The sequence below is a fragment of the Ostrea edulis genome, chromosome 1 (genome assembly GCF_947568905.1).
Source record: "Ostrea edulis chromosome 1, xbOstEdul1.1, whole genome shotgun sequence".
NCBI classification, from domain to species: Eukaryota; Metazoa; Mollusca; class Bivalvia; order Ostreida; family Ostreidae; genus Ostrea; species Ostrea edulis.
Genome location: NC_079164.1, coordinates 59372207 through 59399789, shown reverse-complemented (window position 1 = coordinate 59399789; position 27583 = coordinate 59372207). Strand labels below are relative to the sequence as shown.

At 36.3% G+C, this 27583-nt stretch overlaps 1 protein-coding gene across 2 annotated transcripts in view; it reads right to left on the bottom strand.

Annotated features, from left to right (window-relative positions):
• The window catches only part of LOC125649463 (TPR repeat-containing protein DDB_G0287407-like), a 116196-nt gene that overhangs the window by 25348 nt on the left and 63265 nt on the right, over window positions 1-27583 (bottom strand). For both annotated transcript variants that reach the window (XR_007360708.2, XM_048877014.2), the window contains exons 21-22: window positions 22104-22222; window positions 14023-14167 (exon numbers count right to left, since the gene is read on the bottom strand). Coding sequence is in view for 1 of the 2 variants with exons in the window: in XM_048877014.2 (XP_048732971.2) it covers window positions 14023-14167; window positions 22104-22222 (264 nt within the window). In the remaining variant the exon portion in view is untranslated. The remainder of the gene's footprint in view (window positions 1-14022; window positions 14168-22103; window positions 22223-27583) is intronic.

Sequence of the window (27583 nt, the reverse complement as noted above, 5' to 3'; positions counted from 1 at the left end):
TCATTTGAAGAGAGCAATAATTCTTTTAGAGAGAGCAACTATATAATTAAAGATATCTTCAATTCAACATATCCACAATTGAATTAATGATATCTTTAATTGAATTGTTGCTCTCTTTAAAAGAATTGATGTGCGCATTAATTTCTTATACAAAAGCATTGTAAATGATTTCAAGATATCTTCAATTGAATTAAAGAGATCATCAAATTATTTATACCGAGCTCTAAATTAATTATTGCGAGCAATATTTCTACTAAATTGATGCTCTCATCAAATGAATTGAAGAGAGCAATAATTGAATTAATGCGCGCATCAAATCTATTATTGCTCTCATTAATTGAATTAATGCTCTCATCAATTGAATTGAAGAGAGCAATAATTGAATTAATGCACGCATTAAATCAATTATTGCTCTCATTAATTCAATTGATACGCACATTAACTCAATTGATGAGAGCAATAAATGAATTGAAGCGTGCATTAATTCATTTGATGAGAGCAATAATTGATTTAATGCGCGCATTAATTCAATTAAAGAGAGCAATAATTGAATTGATGATATCTTAAAATAATTGAAGATATCTTCAATTATTTGAGTTTATGTGAATTTGGCGCTCCATACACCAATGGAAACTAAATTTACAAATATTGCTTGTAACACATATGGGTCTTCAGGCCAATTGCTGTCTTTCTTCTCTTATACTCAAAGGTGTTATTGTTTCCCACTGGTGAAACTGAAATGATATAGATTTCCTCTTCATCTGTCCTCCTGTCTATCAGTCAGTCAGTCAGTCCTATACTTAGTTTTCCGCTTTTTTTTTTTTTTTTTTTTACATCATGCTTGGAGTTAGTATGTGGTTTACTACTATATGTTTACAGATCAGATATTTGTTTCATCACAGTTGAGTAGGGCTGGGACGATTCAGGGTTTGCTCGATTTGGTTCGGTTTCGATTCTGAACAGCACGATTTGGTTATTTTCGATTCGGTTCATGTTAGGTCCAATTTATTTAATGAAGGCACAAAAATTTACAATTCTAATGAGTAGCATACTTTATTTAGTTTTATTCAAGTTTTGTATAACTATATGTCGTAATTAAAATTTGCAAACATCATATCTATTCATAACTTTGATAGAAAAAAGAAAACATTAACAGTCTATGTGCATACTAATTTGGATTATTAAACAAATCTATAGTCAATCTAAAATGTATATGATATATTGTTCTCATTTATATGCCAAATTTCAACAATTCCATCAATTGAGAGTCTTTGAAAATCTCTCTTTTATTGATTTACTTCTCTCTTATATTATAACTGTCAAAACATTTAATCTGTGTCATCATCTACGATGTTAATTTCACTCCAGCACTGACAGAAATGCTATATGACATGTAAAGATAAACTGCAATGATCTTGCGGACCATATTCTGTTGGTATCTGAGTGGTGAAAATGCTAAATCTCAACACAGTAGCAATTTAAATCTCTGTTGCATAATGTTCTGCACATCACTCGGACGTAATATTTGTTGTTTTGGTGTATGTAAAATCTAAACCAAACCGAACCAAAATCCGGAATTTGTAATCGGTGCATTGAATCAAATGGTATGAATCACAGTGCACCTAAAATTTTGCACAGCCCTACAGTTGAGTAATTTTTACGAGATGTATGGAACTTTGTACCGAATAAAGATTTCCAGACTTTATTTAATTCCACTATGCATTAACTATGGAATCTGAAAATTGACCTATTAATGTTACTTATTAATGAGTAAATTCAGATCAAGTCTCACTTTCACGGTTGTAGAGATTTTTGAAAATTAGTCAAGTTTTCGTAGTTTTTGCCCTGCCACTAAGGCTCTAGGGGTGCAGGAGTCCTGAAATTTACAATTGATGTCCCAAATATGCTCATACCAAATTTGAAATAATTGAAATGGTAGTTATGAAGAAAATTTTAACCTAACAAGAGGCCCATGGGCCACATCGCTCATCTGAGTCACCTTGGCCCATATTTGAAGATTTTCCCTACATCTTCACAGGTAAAACTTTGATCCCCTATCATGGCCCCATCCTACCCCTGGGGGTCATGATTTTAACAAACTTGATACTGCACTCTCAGGAAGATTTCATGTAAATTTGTACTTTCCTACCCCAGTGGTTCTTGAGAAGATTTTTAAAGATTTTCCCTATATATATACTGTATATATTTGTATGTAAAACTTTCACCGCCTATTGTGGCCCCATCTTAACCCTGGGGGCCATAATTTTTATGAACTTGAATCTCTACTATGTCAGGAAGCTTTCATGCAAATGTAAATTTCTTTGGCCCAATTAGACCATGGACTAGAGTCCCTGAAACGTTCTAATTTCCCACTTGAACGGTGAACGAACGGTGAACGCACGGTGAGCGAACGGTGAATGCAAGGTGAGCGAACGGTGAACTCTCACGCTAGCGATAATTCACAGAGAATTTGCCTCAAATCCAAATCCGTTCATATTGACCATGAACAGCTCAAAAGTGATGTTCATTTCTTATATTCATATTCATTTACAAAAACACCATTTGTTTACATTGCTTCTATTTTGTTGCATAAAACGAACTCCTAGCCTCTGTCACAGTAGTTATAGTGACGTACATCAACACATAGACATGACGTCACATTTTGTCTCAACCTGCCTTTTATCAACATTGCAAGGTGCACTGTATGTTGGAGGTAGGAGACCGCAAGATTGGGATGATAATCCACGCAAGTTTACAATCTTAATCCAAAGGTGTGAGATCTTTGTAACAGATGTTTTAATTTTTTTCCAATCATTACGCTCTCTCAGTCGCGTGCTTTAAGCTAGTTCATAATCCGTTCATAGTCAATGTGAACGGGTTGTGTCGCGTGCTGAAATTGGTTGGTTCATAGAGGAAAATGCGATTTGTAATATCAATATAATCAGGTAGAGAATATATGTATGAATACATCTGTTTGTTAATTTTTGTGGAAGTACTGGATGTATATTTCTCATGAAATGGTTGTAAATTTCACATCAATGCACGCAGCAATCATGCACAAACAAAAGAAAATGTCTTATGTACACTGTTTACAGTATTACATGTACAGATACATGTATACATGAAAAGTAGAAAGATATATACTATAATATCGTACTCGAGGCTCTTTCACGCGAATTTCACACCGGTGTTCCCTGGGAGGATCTGTATGCAGATGACCTGGTTATCATTACTGACTCGTTGGATGAATGTGTCAAGAGGCTTCTGACTTGGAAAGAAGCTATGGAAAGGAAAGGACTGAGAGTGAATGCAGGCAAAACCAAGATCATGATCTGCGGTACGGGTCTTGACCTACTTCAGGACTTGGGCAGCTTCCCATGTGCTGTCTGTCGTACAGGTGTAGGCAGCAATAGTATTTTCTGCAATGGCTGCAAGCACTGGGTGCACAAGAAATGCAGTGGGCTCTTGCGCCTGTCTGTGGACCCTGACTTCAGATGTTCAAGATGCAGAGGAACTGCTCGCCCTCTTGACGGCAGGCCGCAGAGTGATATCCAAGTTGGTCTGGACAAGTTGGAGGTTGTAGGCTCCTTCTGCTACCTCGGAGACATGCTTTCCGCAGCTGGTGGCTGTGACCTTGCAGCCACTACGCGTGTGAAGACCGCTTGGAAGAAGTTCAGGGAGCTGCTACCAGTCCCGACATCACGCCACCTGTCGTATAAGACCCGTGGTCGAGTGTATAACACCTGTGTACAGAGCGCTATGCTCCATGCCAGTGAGACCTGGGCACTGACCAAACCAAATCTTCATCGCCTACTACGCAATGACAGGGCCATGATAAGACAGATCTGTAACATCAAGCCTGAAGATATGGCCACTGTAAGTTCAACTGAATTGCTGGGGCGGCTGGGCATCGACAACTTCGACCTCATCTTAAGGGAAAGGAGACTCCGATGGTATGGCCACGTCGTCAGATCCAGCAGTGCAGTCAAGTGCGCTCTAAATATACAAGTTCCTGGGAGACATAGAGTTGGTCGGCCAATGCTATCTTGGAGAGAGCTGACGGAGAAAGATCGTAGAGAATGGAAGCTCTCTACTGCCGACCCTCAAGACCGGAAAGAATGGAGATCTGAGGTGAGATCTGCTATGCGTGCAGCTAGCCAGATACCTGGAAGGGGGCCCACTAGTGTGGACACTACCCGTGATACTGCATGGAAATAAAAAGGAACCGACAACAACAACAAACAACAATATTTAGAATTCTTGACATTTTAATAAATCGTGAATATCGGTGCGTCATCTCGGTATACTACATGCATTACATATTTTGACTTAAGATACATAGTATTTCATTCTTAATACAAGAGTATAAACAATGCATGTGAAATAAAGATAGTCTAGTAATTAGCGCCGAGAATTTACAAGTGTAGGCCTACATGCATGACTTCAAAATTTACGAGTGTGGTCATTTGGATTACACGCAATTAAAAAAAAACATCCCCAAAAGGAGTCATTATAAATGCATTAAACAACCAACACGGGTAGAACAGGTAGCTCGTGTTGACACCTGAACGCTTCTAAATGGTATGAAAGGTTTATTCCCACGTAGACTTTGTGTAATTTACTTTATTGCAAATACATGTATAGTATATCGACCTGAGGAAATAATCCCGGAATTAATGTACATATATACATACAAAATAAATAGTGTGACCATAAATTTACATTTAGATTGCGCAATATTTGTATATTTTTGATGCGGAAAAACTGTTTATTGTACTGAACTATACATGTACGTATATCATATGTGGGGCAGAAATGTACGAGAAAAATTTCATCTTTGTATTAGAGACAAACGATAAAAAAGTTTCAAATTTGGGGAAAGGAGTAAATACATCTATTGACAATGTCTTTCATAAATATAGGCGTAAAATAATCAGAAATACTTGTCAAATCAATTTGACATTCGGGCACGAATGTGCATTGAAATGTACGTAGCATAATTTTTTTTTAAGTAAGAGAGGGGGAGGAGCTTAAAAATAAAATATAATAAATTGTGCTTTTGCCCAAACTTTGAAAATGTTAAAATGATAATTCGGGGGGATATTTATTAACTGAAACTGCCTCATTTTCATACACGTACCAGCATTCGTTGCTCGTTCTTCGCTACATGTATAAGGGTTGAATTCATAATGGCAGGCTCTTACATTTTTCTCTCATTTAGAACTTCTCCCACTTTTTAATCAAGCAATATTTATGTTTTGTAATGATAATAACAATGATTTATTCTGTTCTTTGATATTAGTGATCTGCAGTTTTCCTTGAATTTTCGCAGTTGATAATCCTGATATTTGTACTTTACAAATCAAATTTCTGATATAATAAGAAAGTTTACTTTCACTCTTATCCACACGTTCCATTTTTTCCTTGCTATGAAAATCGATCCTTTAACTTTGGTGTTCCAAATGACAGTGAACAGTGAAAGCACGGTGAACGCTTTATGAACAGTGAACACATTGTGAGCGCAAAAATGGCATCCAATAGTCTTAAAAAGACCGTCATCTAAGGGAAGGAAAACCCCAACAGAAAAACCACCTCAACGAGGTTGAGCGTAGGGCTAATCACCCGACCTCATAAAAAGAAGTTGATTACGGAAACTATGAACAAGTCAATAAGAAGTCGTGGGGTAAGCATAGCTATCGAGCATACTCCAAAGGATGATTTCATAACGGACAGAGATGCAAGCATGATGTCTACGGGCCAAAGCCGAAAGGAAGTTCGCGGACAGAGGGATATGCTAGCAAGCCCCAAAAACATCGTCAGGTTGGGATCATGGAACGTAAGAACTATGTACTCCACTGGTAAAACCGCACAAGTAATAGCAGAAATGAAGAGATACCACCTAGATATACTTGGAATAAGCGAATGCAGATGGACAGATTCTGGAAAAATCAGAACCCAGACAGGTGAAACTATACTGTATTCTGGAAGGAAAGATAACCATCACAGTAATGGAGTTGCTATTGCTATATCAAAGGAGAAAGCCAAGACATTATACGAATGGGCACCCATTAACGACCTCATCATAACTGCCAGGTTCTGGTCAAACTATATAAAAACAACATTAATACAAGTGTATGCACCTACCAATGATGCAGACGAGGAATCAAAAGATAATTTTTACGAACAACTACAGGGAGTCATAGACAACACTCCACGCCATGATATTATAATTCTAACTGGCGATATTAATGCAAAAGTAGGTAACAAACAGGAAGGAGAGGATGGAATTGTTGGAAAGTATGGTTTACACTCGGAAAGGAACGACAATGGAGAAAGATTTGCATCATTTTGTGCCATCAACAACTTGGCAATATCTACAACAATGTTTAAACATAAAGACATACACAAGCAGACATGGACTTCACCAAATGGTCAACACAAGAACCAGATAGACCATGTAGCAGTCAATGGGCGCTTTAAAAGATCTGTGTTGGATGTCAGAGCACAACGAGGTGCAGATGTCGGATCTGACCACAATTTAGTCATCACAAAAGTAATGCTTAAACTGCACAAAATAGGAAAGAAACCAACATCTTCAACAAGATTCGAGACATGCAAACTTAAGGTACCAGAAGTTCGGAAACAATTCCAAATAGAACTGAGGAATAGATTTAATGCACTCAGTGAAGACAACACCACAGGTCCCAATCCTGATGACATAGAGGAAAGATGGAACAACATTAAAACTGCATATAATGAAACTGCCATAAACGTACTTGGGTATAGAAAAAGGAAAAACCAGGAATGGATAAGCCAGGGCAGTTGGAAGAAGGTAGAAGAGAGGCGAGTTCTAAAGGGCAAAGTAGAAAGTGCAAGATCAGAGAGATTAAGAGCTAGACTAAAAGAAAAGTATGGGGACAAAGACAAAGAGGTGAAAAGAAGTTTTAGAAAAGACAAACGACAATGGGTAGACGACATGGCGAATGAGGCACAAGAGGCAGCAAACATCGGAAACATGAAAACTGTATATGATGTAACCAAATTATTGTGCAACGAACGTCCAAAAACTGTTGAGACAGTAAAAAACAAGGAAGGAAATCTCTTGACTAAAGAGGAAGACATAAGAAAAAGATGGATGGAACACTTCAGCGAAGTGTTAAATAGACCAGACCCTATTGATCCTGCTGAAATACTAACAGGGGAGTCCATCGAATTAGACATAGAAACAGGTCCACCAACAGAAGATGAGATAAGGAGAGCATTGAAGGAAATGAAATTAGGCAAAGCTCCAGGTGTAGATAACATCACTGTAGAAATATTGAAATCAGACATAGAAACAACTGTCAAGGAACTACACAAACTATACAACATTGTCTGGACAAATGGAAAAGCTCCCAAAGATTGGAGAAGGGGACTTATAATAAAGTTAGCAAAGAAAGGTGACCTGACAAACTGTGGAAATTGGAGAGGAATCACACTAATAGCAACAACTGCCAAAATAATGGGGAAAATAATAATAAAAAGAATTGTACTTGGTGTAGACAGACATTTGAGAATGGAACAAGCTGGATTCAGGGCAGGAAGAGGCACTACGGAACAGATATTTGTCCTACGTAATATTCTAGAACAAGCTATAGAATGGAACTCCAACCTCTATCTATGCTTCGTCGATTTTGAAAAAGCCTTCGACAGCGTACACAGGGAAACCCTTTGGAAGATCATGAAATCTTATGAAATACCAGACGTAATAATCAGTATGGTTAAATTAATGTATGAAGACAGTGAATGCGCAGTTGTTGATGGGAATGGTACAACAGAATGGTTTAATGTTAAATCTGGTGTCAAACAAGGATGCAACATGTCGGGTTTCTTGTTCCTCCTGGTGGTTGACTGGATAATGAAAAAGACAACAGCAGATAACAACTCAGGCATAAGATGGAATATGACAACAAAATTAGACGATCTAGATTTTGCAGACGACATCGCTTTATTATCCAGCAGCAAAGATCAAATACAACAAAAACTGAACTCTCTAAACAGATATGCAGCTAGAACAGGTTTAAAAATCAATACAGGAAAAACCAAAGTTATGCGTCTAAATGCTGCAAACATCACACCAATAACCATCAATGGGAACAACATAAACGATGTGGATGAGTTCATTTACCTCGGAGCAACAGTAAGCAAGACAGGAGGTACTAATGAAGATATAAGAAGAAGAATTGGCCATGCAAGAGTAGCATTCCATAAGCTACGCAAGATCTGGAGCAATAACCAACTCAACAGAAAAACAAAAATGAAGCTCTTCAGCTCAAATGTAATAGCTGTGTTATTGTATGGCAGTGACACCTGGAAAATGACAAAAGGGGACGAAAAACTTGTAGATACCTTCCAGCACAAATGTCTTAGGAAAATCTTAAAGATCTACTGGCCAATGAAAATATCAAATGTAGCAGTTAGAGAGATAGCAGGAGTAGCAAAGATCAGCACTATGATAAAAACACGCAGATGGCAATGGATTGGACATGTGCTACGGATGGATAAAAGAACACACCCATATGTAGCCCTTAGTTGGACACCAGAAGGAAAAAGAAAGAGAGGAAGACCGAAGGAAACGTGGAGAAGAACAATAGAAAGAGAGAGGAAAGAACTAGGTTTTGGGTCATGGACAGAGGCAGCAAGATCAGCCCAGGATAGAATTAAATGGAGAGGACTTGTTCATGGCCCTATTCTCCACGAGGAGAGAAGGAATTAAGTCAAGTAAGTCAGAACACATTGTGAGCGCAAAACTGTAAACAGAGAGCGCACGGTGAACGCACGGAGAGCGCACGGTGAATGCACGGAGAGCGCACGGTGAGTGAACAGAAAAATGGTAAAGTAGAACGTTTCAGGGACTGTATATCCCATAACTCTATATTTTAAAACAAGAAAAATACTCTTGATGAATCATAAGTTAACATGTTACTGTATAAACTTCTAATAACTTAAAGAGAAAATACTTGTATTAACAATACATAATACCTATTAAACTCTATCTATTTCACTCTGACATGTAATAAGATTAAGGGGTCGTTTCAAAAGTTAATTAAGAAATAAAATATCAGTTCTTTGATATTGATGAGTGATCTGCAGTTTTCCTTGAATTTTCGCAGTTGATAATCCTGATATTCATACATTATAAATTAAATTTCTGATATAATAAGAAAGTTTACTTTCACTCTTATGCACACGTTCCTTTTTCATCTTTGCCTTGCTATGAAAATCGATCCTTTCACTTTGGTGTTCTGAATGGCAGTGAACGGTGAACGCATGGTGAATGCTTTGTGAACGGTGAACGCATGGTGAGCGCAAAACTGTAAACGGAGAGCGCATGGTGAATGAACGGAGAGCGCACGGTGAGCAAACGGAAAAATGGTAAAGTAGAACGTTTCAGGGACTGTAGTAAAGGTAATGGGAACCCCCCCCCCCCCTTGGGATTTTTGTAAACAAGTAATTTTTGAAAGTACATAGTCCCTTGATGATAAATCAGGTTGTTTGACATTTCTACATGGGGGCATTTATGAGTTTTGGGGCAAAAAACATGAAATTTGTAAAAAATGGAAAAATTCTTCAGATCAGATATAGATGTAATTGACATTTGCAAACAAGTATTTTGTGAACGTATGTAACCCTTTGATTATATATATAAAGTTGTTTGACATAAATCCGTGGGGGCATTTACGAGGCTTTGCATGGGGCTAAAACATGATTTTTTCTTTAAAAGTCGCCGAAAAATGGAAAACTTCTTCACATCCTATTTGGATGACATGGGCCTTTGAAAACAATTATTTTCTGAATGTATGTATACCTTTTACTACAAATCAGATTTTTTGCATGGAGACCTTCTCAATTTTGGGGGTAAAAACCTAAACTTTGTATTTGAAAAAAATAGCTGAAAACTGGAAAAAACTCGATCTTCAGATCCAATATAGATGTCATTGACATTTGCAAACAAGTATTATGTGAACTTATGTAATTCTTTGATTGACAAGTTGTTTGACATAAATATTTGGTGACATTTACAACTTCTGGGGCTTAAAACATGATTTTTTTTCCTTTAAAAATCACTGGAGAATGGAAAACTTCTTCAGATCATGAATAAATGATATGGACCTTTGAAAACAACTATTTTTGAAAGTATATGTAACCCTTTAATTGTAAATCAGATTGTTTGACATTAATGCGTGGAGACCTTTTAAATTTGGGGGGGGGGGGGGGGGGGGGGGGCAATAACATGAATTTTGTTATTTAAGTACATGTATTGTTAAAAATGGAAAAACTTCGATAATCTTACATATACAATATGGACATTTGCAAACACGTATTTTGCTTTAAAGAACGTAAACCCTTGTTAAGGTGAGGTGTATATATGCATTACTGAGTTATTTGTAAGACATACCAGGTATGCTTGCAGGCAGTATTAATCCAGAATTTGTAATCGCATTGCAAATAGCAGTTTCAAGCTCCGGCGTCTGTGAGTAACTTCTACAGTGACCTAACATGTTTAATAGTGTAATCAATGTAGTACTTCTTGTCAGATGGTGCATAGTCATTTCAAATGTCCTCTCTGGGAGGTCACTAGCACATTTGTGTTAAATTACAATGTGTCGTCTTTAATGCGGTATGGAAAACTGTAACGGCCATATTGAATTTGCCAAGAATTTTAAAAATTCAAATGGTCATATCTTGAAAACGCCCCAACATAAATTTGTCAAACAACCTTCATTTACTTTTATTTTATACACACTTTCAAAAAACCATAGTGTAGAAAAATCCCTAGAGGGGGGAGGTAATGTGTCACTGGCCCATGGTCTTGAGAAGATTTTTCCCATATATTTGTATGTAAAACTTTGATCCCCTATCATGGTCCCATCCTACCCTCAGGGGTCATGATTTTAACAAACTTAAATCTCAACTATGCCTGGAAGCTTTCATGTCAGTTTCAGCTCTTCTGGTCCTGTGGTTCTTGAGAAGAAGTCGAAAATGTAAAAAGTTTACAGACAAACGGACAGACGTACAATAGGCAATCAGAAAAGCTCACTTGAGCTTTCAGCTCAGGTGAACTAAAATGAAAATTGACACCTTCCAGAATAGATGCTTAAGAAAATTAATGAAAATAAGATTGTCAGAGAAAATATCAAATGAACAAGAGGCCCATGGGCCACATCGCTCACCTGAGTCATCTTGGCCCATATCTGAAGACTTTCCATATATATTTGCATGTAAAACCTTGGTCCCTATTATGGCCCAAACTACCCTTTGCAAACTTGAATCTACACTATGTCAGAAAGTTTTCATGTAAATGTCAACTTCTTTGGCCCAATGGTTCTTGAGAAGAAGATTTTTAAAGCTTTTTCCTATATTTGTATGTAAAACTTTGACCCCCCCCCCCACTTGTGGCCCCATCCTACCCCCCAGGGGCCATGATTTGAACAAAGTTGAATCTGCACTATGTCAGAAAGTTTTCTTGTAAATAACAGCTTTTCTGACTCAGTGGTTATTGAGAAAAAGATTTTAACTATATATTTGTATGTAAAACTTTGATCCCCCTTGTGGCCCCATCCTACCCCCAGGAGCCATGATTTGAACAAACTTGAATCTGCACTATGTCAGAAAGTTTTCATGTAAAAATCAGCTTTTCTGGCTCAGTGGTTCTTGAGAAGAAGATTTTTCCTATATATTTGTATGTAAAACTTTGATCCCCTATTGTGGTCCCATCCAACCCCAGGGGCCCATGATTTGAACAAACTTGAATCTGCATTACGTCAGGAAGCTTTCATGTAAATCTCAGCTTTTCTGGCTTAGTGGTTCTTGAGAAGAAGATTTTTAAAGTTTTTCCCTATATATTTGTATGTAAAACTTTGATCCCCCCTTGGGGCCCCATCCTACCACCGGGGGCCATGATTTGAAGAAACTTGAATCTGCAATATGTCAGGAAGCTTTCAGGTAAATTTCAGCTCTTCTGGCCCAGTGGTTCTTGAGAAGAAGATTTTTAAATGACCCCACCCTATTTTTGCATTTTTGTGATTATCTCCCCTTTGAAAGGGACATGGCCCTTCATTTGAACAAACTTGAATCCCCTACACCTAAGGATGCTTTTTGGCGAGTTTGGTTGAAATTGGCCGGGTGGTTCATGAGAAGAAGATGAAAATGTGAAAAGTTTACAGACAGACGGACAGACAGACAGACGGACGCCGGACAAGATGTGATCAGAAAAGCTCACTTGAGCCTTCAGCTCAGGTGAGCTAAAAACTCCATCATAAAACAAAAATAAGAAGAGCAAGCGAAATAATAACTCCAAGGAAGCGGAATTAGATTGGCCATGTATTAAGAATAAAGAACAAGATTTGCACCACCGCACTGACATGGCACCCAGAAGGGAAGGAGGAAAGTAGGCTGGCCGTAAACAACATGGAGAAGAACTACTGAACACGTTAAAGCTGGGGTGGAATAGCTGGGCATCAGCAAGGGCAATAGCCAAAGACAGAGGCAGGTGGAAGCAGTGTATTGGGGCCTTATGTGCCAGCGGGCACAAAGAGGATAGGTGAGGTGAGGTGACTATATGTCAGGAAATGTTCATGTAAATTTCAGCTCTTATGGCCCAATGGTTCTTGAGAAGATTTTTAAATGACCTTACCACATTTTTGCATTTTTGTGATTATCTCCCCTTTGAAGGGGGCATGGCCCTTCATTTGAATAAACTTGAAAGCCCTTCTCCCAAGGATGCATTTTGCCAAGTTTCATTAAAATTGGCCCCGTGGTTCTAGAGAAGAAGTCAAAAATGTAAAAAGTTCACAGACGGATAGACAGACGGACAACAGGCAATCAGAAAATCTCACTTGAGATTTTAGCTCAGGTGAGCTATAAACAGGAATGATACTCTCTATATCGTGCTCATAAGATTATAGCATTCAAACAATGACTGTGGTGATCTCAACTACTAATACTTTGACCCATGCATCAATAAAGACCTCTCTTACTTACTGTGACCTTGACCTTTAACCAAGACATCAATAGATATCTTGCTCATCCTACCTGCTATCTCTGTAACAAGTATGAAACAAAGTTTGTGAAACAATGAAAGGTTTTGTCATAAGGTTGGTTGGTTGCTTGTTTGTTTTATGTCCTGCACAAATTAGAACTATGCATAGCGCTCAGGGCCATAGCAGTGAGGGTTCTTTAACATGTCAACACCTGCCATGACAAAGGACATCCTTTTTTAAGGTCATATCCAAAAGACCCATGATTCTCACTTCTAAATGTCAAGGCGTTTGGTAAAGGAGCAATCACTACCTATGTTTGTCCTAGGTTTGATGCGGCCATGGCACGAGCTGTTATAAAGCAAATGTTCAAACATACTGCAACCGGTTCTTGTCCTAAGGAATTCGTATACAAAATATGAAAGCCCTATCTTGAATAGTTCAATAGATATTGCCCAAGTTAACTTTTCTTAAAAGTTGGTCAAACTCAAAGGGCAACGAAGGTCACAAGGTCAAAAATCTTGGTTCTTGTCACAAGAAATGCATACATCGAATATGAGAGCCTTATCCCTTGCCATTCATAAGCAATGACCATGCAAGATTAAAGTTTTGGACAGAACGACAGACAGGACAAAATAATATGCCCCCAATCTTTAATAATATGGATCAGCCACAATATTAAAAGGTGAAAAGAAACCAGGATCTAAATCTGTACTCTTTATATGATGTCCATTTCTCAGACACACAAATGCAAGCATGGATTCACGTTCAGGTCATAGACAACCTTTGTGTGAACTTATGAATATTTCTTGTAAGATAGTCATGGTCAGAAGCAAAGTATGAGAATCTTATATTTTATGAAAGCCCCAACATAACTTATAGAAATGGATGAATATAGACAGAAATAGTGATTCCTATAAACATCTAACTAGATTTAGATTTATTACAGGGGTATAAACTATCAATGATTATATGACTTAGACAAAAGTACATTAGTTCTTACCCTACAAATTTCCATTGCTAGTTGGTTATATTCCAAGGCTTTCTCTTCATGTCCCCGCAAAGATTCAATTACACTCTGAGAGGCATAGGTTTGACACAGAAGAGGATGATGGTCACCCACTGTGTTCCTCTTTACACTGATGGACCTGTTATAAAATGGCATCATTCTTCAACCAAAATTGTGAGAAGTTTCTATAACTGAGAAATTTCTTGCATCTTTTAAATTCAGTTCAGCATTTGCATGTTATAATTTAAATTTTCAAAACAATAAAGATCATAACAAAAGCTCTACAAAGCAGACCATCCCCTCACAACATGACATATTTCAGTGTTGAACATTAGGAATCAAGCTCTGTATGAGACAGCATCCTTGCATGCATGTGCATTAAGTGATTTTGAAATTAAATACAAATACACAATGACCTTGACTCTTTTTATAACTTGGAAATTATTAGGAGTCCAAATCTTTATACAAATTTTCTTTCCTGATGCATAATAAGCAAAAAGTGTGACTTAAATCTAGCACAAACAGGAATTCAGAGTTACCCTTTCAGTGGCCTGAGCTTTTTTTAAACTGGTATCTAAAATTGAAAATCGAAAGGAACCAAGATCTTGGTGCAAAGTACCATTTCTGTTTTGACCAAAAGTGAATAAATGATAAAAGATTCAATAGTGCAATGGTCATGCCAAAGTGCGATGGCTTGCTCAAAAGTGTGATGGTTTGTTGACATGAAGAATGCCAAAGGGCAAAGGTCATGCTAAAGTGCAATAGTACCTCTTCTACAGACACGCTTCACCAAAGAGCAATGGTCTGGCAAGCTAGAGTGTGATGGTGTGGGGGTAGAGTAACGTTTGTGACATCACGCTATTATGACGTCATTTGTAACGTCTTTCAAAATCAAACTGAAGAGATGAAACATCGGTTTGCTCCAACAAAGGTATTTCAATGGATAAATTAAAGAAGAAGCAGGAGGAGAATGACCCCAGTCCAGAACAGTTTTGGTCCATCATAAGAGAGATATATGCTTGGACTCCATGTACTCTCTGAAGGAGGTGATGTCAATATGTATGATTTTTATCAACTCGAAACAAATTACATATACATTGAACAAACAATTCGATTAATGATTTTCAAATGAAAAAAATTATTATCTATCAAAATATTAACCACTGGAACACTGAAGTGTATCCACTGGAACTGTTTTCTAAAAATCTCGCCCTCTAACAGCACTACAGATATTCAACCCCACAGTGGAAGACATCATCGATTTTAAACCAAACTCGTCTCTTTCTGCTAGCACCTCCTGTAGGGATACTGGAGGGATATCGAGGGGCGGGTGATTAAAATTTACATGGATGATAGCAAAGGCAAAGTTTACACTGTGAGAACAGCAAAGTACATTTGCTAATGCACATGTAATAAATTCCTTTGGGGGGGAATGCAATAACCCAAAACATCCTATATGAATTCATGTTTGAAAATTTTGTGTTTAATAATACAACAACTAATTGGTAATCAAATAAGTTATCAACTTCCGTTGAATATTCTTGATTCAATATTTTTCTCTACCTAAACACTGTATCCAATCATTTTGCAAACCAATGGGCTTTGGCATGTCACACCATTGCAATTTGGCACATGAGTGTGGACCATTGCACTTTAGCTTGTCACACCATCGGGGTTTGGCGCAGACCATCGCACTTTGGCAAGTCCATGGCACTTTGGAGTTCAACAAATGTATCACAAGAAATTTCAGAATTTCCCTTCCTTTCACATTCACAACCTAATTTAGACTGAACAAGATGTGTTTGTGAAACACAAATGCCCCCGATAATGGCCAATTCCGAAGATGGCCAAGGTCAAAAGGACAAATATCTTGGTACCAGTAGAAAGATCTTGTCACAAGAAATGCTCATGTACAATATGAAAGCTCTAATATTTACCATTTAGAAGTTATGACCTACATGTATGTAAAAAAAAAAAATTAAAAGTAGGTCAAATGTCAAGGTCAAAAGGTTTAGTACCAACGGAAAGGTCTTGTCACAAGGAATACTCATGTGAAATATCAAATCTCTATCTCTTACTGTTCAAAGTTATTAGCAAAGTTAAAGTTTTCAAAAAGTAAGTCAAACTACAAAGTCAAGGTCACAGGGTCAATAATGTTGGTACCCACGAAAAGGTCTTGTCACAAAGAATACTCATGTGAAATATCAAAGCTCTATCTCTTACTGTTCAAAAGTTATTAGCAAGGTTAAAGTTTTCAAAAAGTAGGTCAAACTCCAAGGTCAAGGTCACGGGGTCAAAAATGTTGGTACCCACGAAAAGGTCTTGTCACAAAGAATACTCATGTGATATATCAAAGCTCTAGCAACTACTGTTCAAAAGTTATTAGCAAGGTTAAAGTTTCAGACAGAATGACAGACAGGACAAAAACAATATGCCCCCAGATCTTCGATCTCAGGGGCATAAAAATGAATTCACGTAACACAGAAATACCTCAAAACCAATATGACTAACATGATCTTACTGTTCTTGATAAGACCTAGGTCAGACATAAGATCATGGTATGATATCTTAATTACCAAAAGAAATCTTAAGACTTTACACAAAATATGAAAGCTCTATCTTAAATATTTCAGGAGATGTAGGGCTCACGGCAGGTGTGACCGGTCGACAGGGGATGCTTACTCCTCCTAGGCACCTGATCCCACCTCTGGTGTGTCCAGGGGTCCGTGTTTGCCCAACTATTTATTTTCTATTGCTTATAGGAGTTATGAGATTGATCACTGTTCGTTATCTTCACCTTTCATTGAATAGGTAAGATTTTTATCAAAAGTAGGTCAAACTTCCAGGTCAAGGTCAAATGCCAAACTATAACAAGGTCTTGCCAAAAAGAGTGTATACACAAAACATTGAACTAGTTTAGGAGATATTGATTAGGCCAGATTTTTAAAGAAAGCAGGTCAAGGTCACATAATGAAATAATATTGTATCACAACATCTTGTCAAAAAGAATCTATATACAAAATATGAAAGCCCTACCTTGAATAGTTCTGAAGATATTTAACAGTTAGATTTTTTTAAGCAGGTCAAATTCCATGGTAACAAGGTCAAAGATCATAGTATGAAATGAAAGGTCTTGCCATAAGAAATCTATATACAAAATATGATTGTTTGATTGATTGATGTTTTCTGCCACACTCAACAATTTTTCAGTTATCTGGTGGCGCCCAGTTTAAATTGGTGCAAGAGAGAACCCAGATTTGTCAATGTACCTGGGACAAATTCCCAAAAAGTAAACTGGGAAACTTTCTCAATTACCGGCGCAAGCGGGATTCGAACCCGCACCAACAGAGGTGAGAGGCCGTGTGATTTTGAGCGCGATGCTCTAACCACTCGGCCACAGAGGCCCCCTGAAAGATCTACCTTAAATAGTTCAGGAGATATTGAATAGGTCAGAGATTTTAAAAGTAGGTCCAACTCCAAGGTCAAACTTCATGAAAAAATAAGGTCTTCCCACAAAGAATCTATGTACAAAATATGAAAGCCCTAGCTTAAATAGTTCAAGATATTTAAAAAAATCCTAAATATCAGCATATAACACTTTAATTATAGCCCTACCCTACCCCCGAGGACATGAATCGCACAAACTTGGATCTACTCTTTGTAAGGAAGCTTTTGTGTAAATTTCCACTTTTCTGGCCCTGTGGCTTCTGCATAGAAGATTTTTAAAGATTTTCCATATGTACTCATATGTAAAAATCTGATCCCCTATTGTGGCCCCACCCTGCTCTTGAGAGCTATGATTTTTAAAATTTGCATTATATCAGGAAACTTTCATGTAAATTTGAACTTTCCTGACCTTCCGGGTTTTGAAAAGAAGATTTCCCCATTATATTTCTATACAACACTTTGACTCCCTAATTTGGCCACACCCTACTCCCAGGGGCCATGATTTAAACAAACTTGAATCTGTACTACAATGTATATCAGAAAGCTTTCATGTAAATATGAATTTTTCTGGCCCAGTGATTCTTGAGAAAAATATTTTTAAAGATTCTCCCTATATTTATTTAAACAATATTTATTCAATAATTTGAAGGGATTGGGCAGCAGGATTGGCCTATATGAGCCCTCTCCCTATTCTCCCTAAATATTCCCATGTAAAACTTTGATCCCCTATTGTGGCCCCAACCTATCCCAGGGGGCCATGATTTTAACAAACTTGAATCTGCACTCTGTCAGAAATCTTTTATGCATATGTAAACATTTCTGGCCCAGTAATTCTTGAGAAGAAGAATTTTAAAAAGATTTTAACTATATATTTGTATGTAAAACTTTGATCCCCTATTTTGGCCCCACCCTACCCCGGGGGCCATGATTTTTACAAACTTATATCTGCACTATGTCAAAAAGCTGCCATGTAAATTTCAACAGTCCTGGCCTAGTAGTTCTTGAGAAAAAGATTTCCCAATATACTTGTATGTAAAACTTTGATCCCCTATTGTGGCTTTATCCTACCCCCAGGGGTCATGATTTTAAGAAACCTGAATCTGCACTATGTCAAAAAGCTGCCATGTAAATTTGAACTTTCCTAGCTTCTTGAGAAGATTTTTAAATGACCCTACCCTATTTTTGCATTTTCATGATTATCTCCCCTTTGAAGGGGACATGGCCCTTCATTTGAATAAACTTAAATCCCCTTTACCTATGGATGATTATGTGTCAAGTTTAACTAATATTGGCCCAGTGGTTCTGGAGAAGAAGATGAAAATGTGAGAAGTTTACAGACAGATGGACGGACGATAGACAAAAGATGATCAGAAAAGCTCACTTGAGCTTTCAGTTCAGGTGAGCTAAAAAAAAAAGTATACCCATTGCAGATTACCACATATATTATTGTGTGTCAAGATACATGAGTGAATTGGTGTGATTTACCTGGTCTACGGGTGTCTGGGTGTTTATTGGACAATCAATGAGGAACATGTTAAAAGTAATTAATCAGAAAGATGATTTCAAATCACCATATTCTTTATATACAAACAATAGGAGTTACCCCAGCAAAAACTCTTGAGCATGTGTCCCCATGCCCCTCCTGAGTGCCCACTATGCCTTCCTGCCTAGCAACTACTTTCCCGCCCCACCCCCAAGATGCCCTGCTGACTACAATGTACCTCTGCCTAATCCAAAAGAACAATCTCTCCAAGCCTAACAATACATCACTGAATATTTTACACAAAATCATATTAATCACAAAAATTGGATACCTTCCAATAAGATATGCAATTGATTGTAAATTGATTTACATAATTCAATCATCAAATCCTACACTATACAGGCAATATTGAAAACCAATAAGGCCGACTCAAGAGGTGTCCCCTGGGCACCAAGCTGGTCTAAAAAGACCTCCCAGATCCTACCAGCAACACCAATAAAGTGATTTCTATTGAATCAACCACACCAAAAAAACAACAACTTAAAAACACATATACATTGTACTAGCGGAAAAAAGAAATTAACTGTTCATTATGAAATTAGTATAATTTTTCTATATTTATAAAATCTAAACAATCGATAAAGGTGATGTTTTTGAACAATATCGGATAGTACTTGACTCAGATGCACGGACTTTTTCATGGTTAATGAACACATGTTGTTTATTGAAGTGTTCATACGCACGAGTTTTACTGGCCAATACTGTTTGGTGTAAGAAGTGTAAAAGGTTTGTTTGGACACTATTCGTTAAGGAAAGCACTTTAGTTTTGACAAAATTTACCCTTCTGTCATGCCACAACTCAGTGGAAAACAACGTAATCATGCTGTTGGGATGCTTCAAGCTGGAATGGCACAAAATATCGTAGCAAGACACTTTGGAGTTCATCGGAACACCATCCAGTCATTATGGAGACCTTTCCAACAATCTGGTCCTCGTGTGACATCGCGTCGACAGGACAACCACATTAGACTTGTGCACCTGAGAAATCGTTTCCAGACAGCAAGTTTGAATGCTTGTAGCATTCCTGGACTTTGACCAATCAGTCCAAGAACTGTGCGTAATCGTCTGCACGAGCACAACATCAGACCAAGATGTCCAGCAGTGCGCCCAATACTGCTTCAATGTCATCATATCGCAAGACTAGCATGGTGCAGACGACATCTGCAATTCAGAATACAGGACTGGGCCAATATTCTGTTCACTGATGAATCCAGACTTCATTTGGATAGCAGTGACGGCCGTTGGAGAGTGTATTGTCGTGTTGGGGATCGGTACCAGGACGCTTGTGTTGTGCAACGTCGACAATTCGGTGGAGGTAGCGTTATGGTGTGGGGTGGATTAACAGCACAAGGAAGGACCCCTCTACAAATTGTCATTGGAAATCTCACCAGCGTACGCTATCGAGATGAAATTATTCAGCGCCATGTGATACCCGTCATACAGAGACAGCAAAATCACATTACTCTGCAGCAAGATAACGCAAGGCCACATGTTGTACGTGTAGTCAGGGACTTTTTTGTTCAACAGAATGTCGATATCTTGCCTTGGCAAGCTGTCCCCCCCCCTCCCCCCCCCCGATTTATCGCCGATCGAGCACGTCTGGGATGAAATGGAACGATGTCTACGCCATTTAATAAATCAGTCAGTGACATTGGCTGATTTAGGCCAGGCTTTAACCAACATCTGGAACATTTACAGCCCTCAAGCATTTCTGAACACTTTAGTGGCATCAATGAGGTGCCGTTGTCAAGCATGCATGAATGCAAATGGTGGTCACACACATTATTAACTTTCTTAATTCAAGTTCGAATACCAGTGTCTTTCGAGTGTGCTGATATTGACATTATTCAACATTAACATTAATGGATTATGAAATGTTGTAACGAATACATTTGTTAACAGTATTACAAAAAATGAAATTTGTTCATTGTTATTTTTATTTTTTTTTCATATATTAAATAATGCACAGTTTCTTTTTTCCGCTAGTATATATTCACAAATAAACATGAGAACTTACAAAGACTTGACAAATACTATAAACACAGTGCTGGCCCGCTTGCCTTGAGAGCTTGCGGGGAAAGAGAGAGAACTCCAAGTGTGACAGCGGAGGACCCTGATGAGCCCAACCAAAAATCCTAAATTAAACTCCCAATTTCACTTCACCATTGCAAGAAACGTGCTTTTTTTGTTACACACTCTGACAACCATCTACTTTTTCCGTACCCATTTATGTAACCCATTTGAAATAATTTTCCTTTGCTTCATTATATTCATTGGCAATATCACCTAATGTTTCTCTTCTGTTATTTTTCATTATCCTCGAAAGCATTGTGCACGATGAACTTCAGCTTCTGCACAGATTCTTTTTTTTTTAATAATTATAATGATAATAGTTGTCCTAGGTACACCTAATAACTTTTCAAATTCTGCTTTATTTTTTCTGTTTGGAGTTTAAACTTTTTTTCTTATGGCAATTGGACTTCATCTCCTCTGATTTGCAAGGAGGCATGTTTCCAAATTTTGTTTATAAAATCTAATGAAAACAGACAATAATCGTAAATACTGACAATATTAGAATGTTGTGACATTTTTTTAATGCAAATTCCCAAGCCCAGTAAGTTCTCTATAAATAGCATGATACAAAAATAGCCATGACAAATTTTCAACCACTACAATATATTTCGACATCAGCGACAAGTACTTACGTCCAATAACTGTAATTTCACTTTTGTGCAAAAGTCCTTGAGATTTTATACAGGATGGCTTGTGCAGTTTCTTTTTACATAAATTTAGTTCTATACCATATACACATTTTGTACCAACCTTTCACCTGCCTTGAGTGGCTATCATAGTGAACTTCAATGCAACCAGGTAGCTACATGATTTTTTTTTATCCATATACATGTAATCTAATTACATTACTTGCATGTATATATATGTATGTCTATACAATGTACAAAATGCTTTCCTCACTTCAACCATTGACATATAATGCAATGATTGTACATATACAATGTACATGTATAACACATCTTGATTGTGCCAATAGTAATTTCATAGAAAAAAAATACCTATTTCAACTTACATCTGATAATATTTTTCAGCCTCATCAATTCGATTCATTCTCCTACAACACAGTCCCATGTTGTTATACAAAAGTCCTAATGCTAGTGGCTGCTGACCAAAGTATACCTCTTTGGTTAACTGCAAGTAATAACAAAAAGTTCAAGGGCCACTATCCAAAGTCATTTAGTTAAAGAAAAATATGCTTTGGTGACCTTTATATACTACATGAAGCCAAGAAGACTCTTAAAGGACACATCGCGTGCTTCTAAACTTTAATTTTTTCAGCATAACTAATTCTTTTCATGCCTAAAACTACTTTAAATGTGTTTTAAATGAAATATTTTGCATAGTTTGCAAGTAATGAAATTCAAATCTTGTGATATGCATATTTTCTTCGATATTTTAAGCACCATTATCTGTGATGTCATATGCGACCTTGAGCGAGAAGGTTTGAAAACAGTTGTTGGCCATTTCATATTAGATTTAATTGAAAAAAGCCAATCATCACATTAACAGCTCGTAAATAACATTGCATTGGGGTGCTTTGTGCCATTTAAGATGTACTAGCAGACAGTAGAAAAGATTTTGACGGAGTACTTTCAATTTTTTGAGGAGGGTGTAAAGAAAAAGAATTGGATAATTTTTTGTCAGCACAAGTACTTTGTCATAAAAACCCAAGTCACCTTTGTCCGTGAACTTTTAAAAGGTGGGCGGTAAATCTAGTACTCCCGACTCCCGACTGTCCCGGATTGCGATGTTTTATAGATTATATTAAAACCAGCTAACAGAATAACTTCATATTTCTTGGGAACAATCTTTATGTCCAAATTGATTCATACAATTAAAAAAACAATATTAATAGGTATAAATACTTAAACTGGAGATGCAGCATACTCAAAAGCGGTAAATCTAGTACTGTGTTTTAAATGCCAAAACCGAAAACGGACATTCTTCATTCTATGCATGATTTTACGAAGAGAATGGTGTTTTTTAAACGATATTAAACAAATCTTTGTATCTAACAAGAAGTATTGTTTTCTTTTTCACGGTTATTATACTTATATATACAGGTATTTATGATCAAAGCATGGTACAATCTAAAATAGCGATCACATGTTCAATTAATACTTTTGATGATATGTGCAATTCACAGGGGCTAAGCCCGTTTTGGGCCCGAACTCTGTGATACCATCACAGAGTTCGGGCCCAAAACGGGCTTAGCCCCTGTGGTGCAATTATCACCTCATCTGCGTCAGTGATATCGACAAGAAAGATAAAATTTAATCAGGATTATCCCAGTGACTGTACATCTTAATGAAAGTGGGCAAAAAAACCCCTCTTCTTCTGTGTAAGAACTGCTGTATTGTCAACAAAGTTCCATTAATTCGAGATACCATTAAAATGCAGTTTTTTTAATTAATAAAATTTCTCATTATTAGGCATTGTTTTGTCTCTCTAAATTATGGCAGAACTCTTAGCCACATAAATTATGTGTTTCCAGGCTCTACGATGTGGACGTGGTTCTACCTCAGAGCCCTTATTTTTATTTATTTATTTTTTTTTTTAATTTCTGAATTTAATTACACGTGTTACAGAATATCTATGAAGAAATCCATTTAACATATTACCCGATTTGTTATATTTTTAAAGTCAAAATAAAGTTCTGTTTTTAATTTTCGCAAAAAATAATTACAAAATAATTAGATTAACATAAAAGATACGGCAATCAATTTTTGACACTAACAGAAAATATTATGGTTTTGTTGGGAAAGCAAGAAACTTTGAACCTGAATTTAAAAAATGATAAAATATTTGATTTTTATTACATCATATGATATCTTGAAAATTAAAAAATCTGTGATTTTTAACAATTTCAGAGCTTTAGTATAGATGGATTTCAGTCACTAGGAAAGATGAATTGATTTATTTTTGTAAAAGTTGGTTTTAATATTTCTTAATAGTAATGGTTTTGTTGGGGAAGAAGATTTTTGATTTGATATTTGATTGTAAATAAAAAAAATTGTTATTTTTAACAATGTTTAAAAAACTATTTGATTAACAGTTACATAACAAATTCTGAGCTTTAATATAGATATAAATTTATTTTGGTAAAATTGGGTTTTAATATTTCTTAATAGTAATGGTTTTGTTGGGGAAGAAAGAAAATTTGAACCTGATTTTAGAAAATAATCAATTTTAGATACATTATATCATGATATTTTCAATTTTAAAAAATCTGTTACTGATAGATTCTTCTCGTGAATAATAGTAAAACACCCCCTATGGAATTTAAAATGAAATTTGAAATGTCATTTTTTATTGATTTGCAACCATTAACACCCCAAGAAAGAAAAATTGATTTCCCTCCCCAGAAAAATTAACTGAATAAGCTTCTGATATCAATCTAATTATTTAGATGGTCGAATCCTACCCCAAATAGTGCATCTCAACAGCGAGATACGGCGCACGCACCATACATTTTATTAAATTAAATCAGAACTTTAGTGTTACATCATTGAACTAAAGAGATATTTCATATCTAAAGAGATATCTACTATTTAAAAGCACTACGTATATACTAATAGCTACTATTTAAAAGCACTACATCTTATATAATCAACCTGTACATACAGCACAAACCCCAACAAAACCATTACTATTAAGAAATATTAAAACCAACTTTTACAAAAATAAATCAATTCATCTTTTCTAGTGACTGAAATTCATCTATACTAAAGCTCTGAAATTGTTAAAAATCACAGATTTTTTAATTTTCAAGATATCATATGATGTAATAAAAATCAAATATTTTATCATTTTTTAAATTCAGGTTCAAAGTTTCTTGCTTTCCCAACAAAACCATAATATTTTCTGTTAGTGTCAAAAATTGATTGCCATATCTTTTATGTTAATCTAATTATTTTGTAATTATTTTTTGCGAAAATTAAAAACAGAACTTTATTTTGACTTTAAAAATATAACAAATCGGGTAATATGTTAATTAAATTTATTTCTTCATAGACATTCTGTAACACGTGTAATTAAATTCAGAAATTAAAAATAAAAAAATTAAAAAATAAGGGCTCTGAGGTAGAACCACGTCCATGTCGTAGAGCCTGGAAACACATAATTTATGTGGCTAAGAGTTCTGCCATAATTTAGAGAGTCAAAACAATGCCTAATAATGAGAAATTTTATTAATTAAAAAAACTTTGCTTTTTAATGGTATCTCGAATTAATGGAACTTTGTTGACAATACAGCAGTTCTTACACAGATCCTGATTAAATTTTATCTTTCCTGTCGATATCACTGACGCGGATGAGGTGATAATTGCACATATCAAAAGTATTAATTGAACATGTGATCGCTATTTTAGATTGTACCATGCTTTGATCATAAATACCTGTATATATAAGTATAATAACTGTGAAAAAGAAAACAATACTTCTTGTTAGATACAAAGATTTGTTTAATATCGTTTAAAAACACCATTCTCTTCGTAAAATCATGCATAGAATGAAGAATGTCCGTTTTCGGTTTTGGCATTTAAAACACAGTACTAGATTTACCGCTTTTGAGTATGCTGCATCTCCAGTTTAAGTATTTATACCTATTAATATTGTTGTTTTTTTAATTGTATGAATCAATTTGGACATAAAGATTGTTCCCAAGAAATATGAAGTTATTCTGTTAGCCGGTTTTAATATAATCTATAAAACATCGCAATCCGGGACAGTCGGGAGTCGACAGTCGGCAGTACTAGATTTACCGCCCACCCTTTTAAAAAACAAACCAGTTGGACAGAGACCCAGATAAACTGCGAGAAAATGGTTAAATTGAAGCTAAGCACAGCTAGGCCTAGAACATATGCATTCTGTTCTGGTCTTCAAATCAATAGACCAACTGATCTTTACCTTGTAACAAAGAGGCCCACAGGCCTTATTGGTCACCTGAGTACTAGTGAAAAGGTATCACTACTCCCAAGGGCTATGAAATCTAGAAAAAAATTTCCTGTTCTGAATATCAAAGCTAAATTCTAATGTTCAGCAACACTATAAAACAAGATGTGTTCTTAAAATTTCAATGCCCTCAAAACTGGATAGTACGCTGATGAAAGGCTTTACATAATATAATAAGTGTATTAACATAAAAACTTTAAAAGATGACTAATTTGGACCCATCCTGGAGTCAAAACCCTGGGTTGTGAAATTCACCATTTTTGTACATCCTTTTCTGCTATTCCTAAGTATGCATTCAGATTTTATACAGTATCAGCAAACTTGCACATAAATGCTATATACTACGTTTGGCCCCACCCTGGTGTCAGAACCCCTACCACCGGGATCATCAAATTTACAATTTTGGTATACATGTATACATTTAGTTTCAATTTATTATAAATAACACTAAAGTTGATATTATTTAAATGTTTTACACATAAACATAATATAGTAAGTTTGGCCCTGCCCTGGGGTCACAACCCCTACCCCAGGGATCACGAAACTTACAATTTTGGTGGAGGCCTTCCTACTCTACATCACTATGCATTTAGTTTTTCTGGACACACCAGAGGTGGGATCAGATGCCTAGGAGGAGTAAGCATCCCCTGTCGACCGGTCACACCCGCCGTGAGCCCTATATCCTGATCAGGTACAGTATAAGTTATAAAGCTGTGCTCCCACTTCCAAATGTTGTGTAGATCACAATTTAAAAATGATAATGATAACTGATGATAAAATTGCTTTATCGAAATAAAGTAATGTGATTTCCACTATGAATTTGATCATTTTCATTTATTTATTTTCTTTTTTGAAATGCACCCATGCCAGTAGGCCTACCCCTAGATGTCAATGCTGTAAATTATCATAATTTATCTAATCTAAAAATAGATAATAATTGCACTATTCACTTTCTAAAAAATAACACTAATTACTAATATTTAAAGGTATAATATTACCAAATAATGGTTATAAAGCGACCCATGTAAACGTTATTTACTCGTAATTGACGATTTCATAATCACTTTTCTCGCTACATATGGGTATTTACATTGCTATATATTTGTATGCACTGGTGGCTAACACATATAAGAATTAGGGAATTTGTCAACATCGAAATAAATATTGTCCATGGTGAATAAATTAGGGCCCTAAAACCTGAGTTTTTAGAAAAATCTAGCCCTATTTTCACAATAAGTTGATCGAAGAGAGTCACATGTGACGTCACTGTACCACGTGACTACCTAACTAATTAACGAGACTTTTTGAAATCGAGGCTTAGATTTAAATCTGTATAGTGGCTACTTATTGTATTACAAATAATTACTATAAGCGAAAGAGACAAAATGCATATAAACTTGCATACTTTGGAAACATGTGATGTCCTTTAATAGACAACCACACACTATATACATTATGTATCCCAGGATGCTTGTATATTACTTTGATTAACTGTATGGTGAGTTTTTTAATTTGTTGGTTTATGCATCCACTGACCTG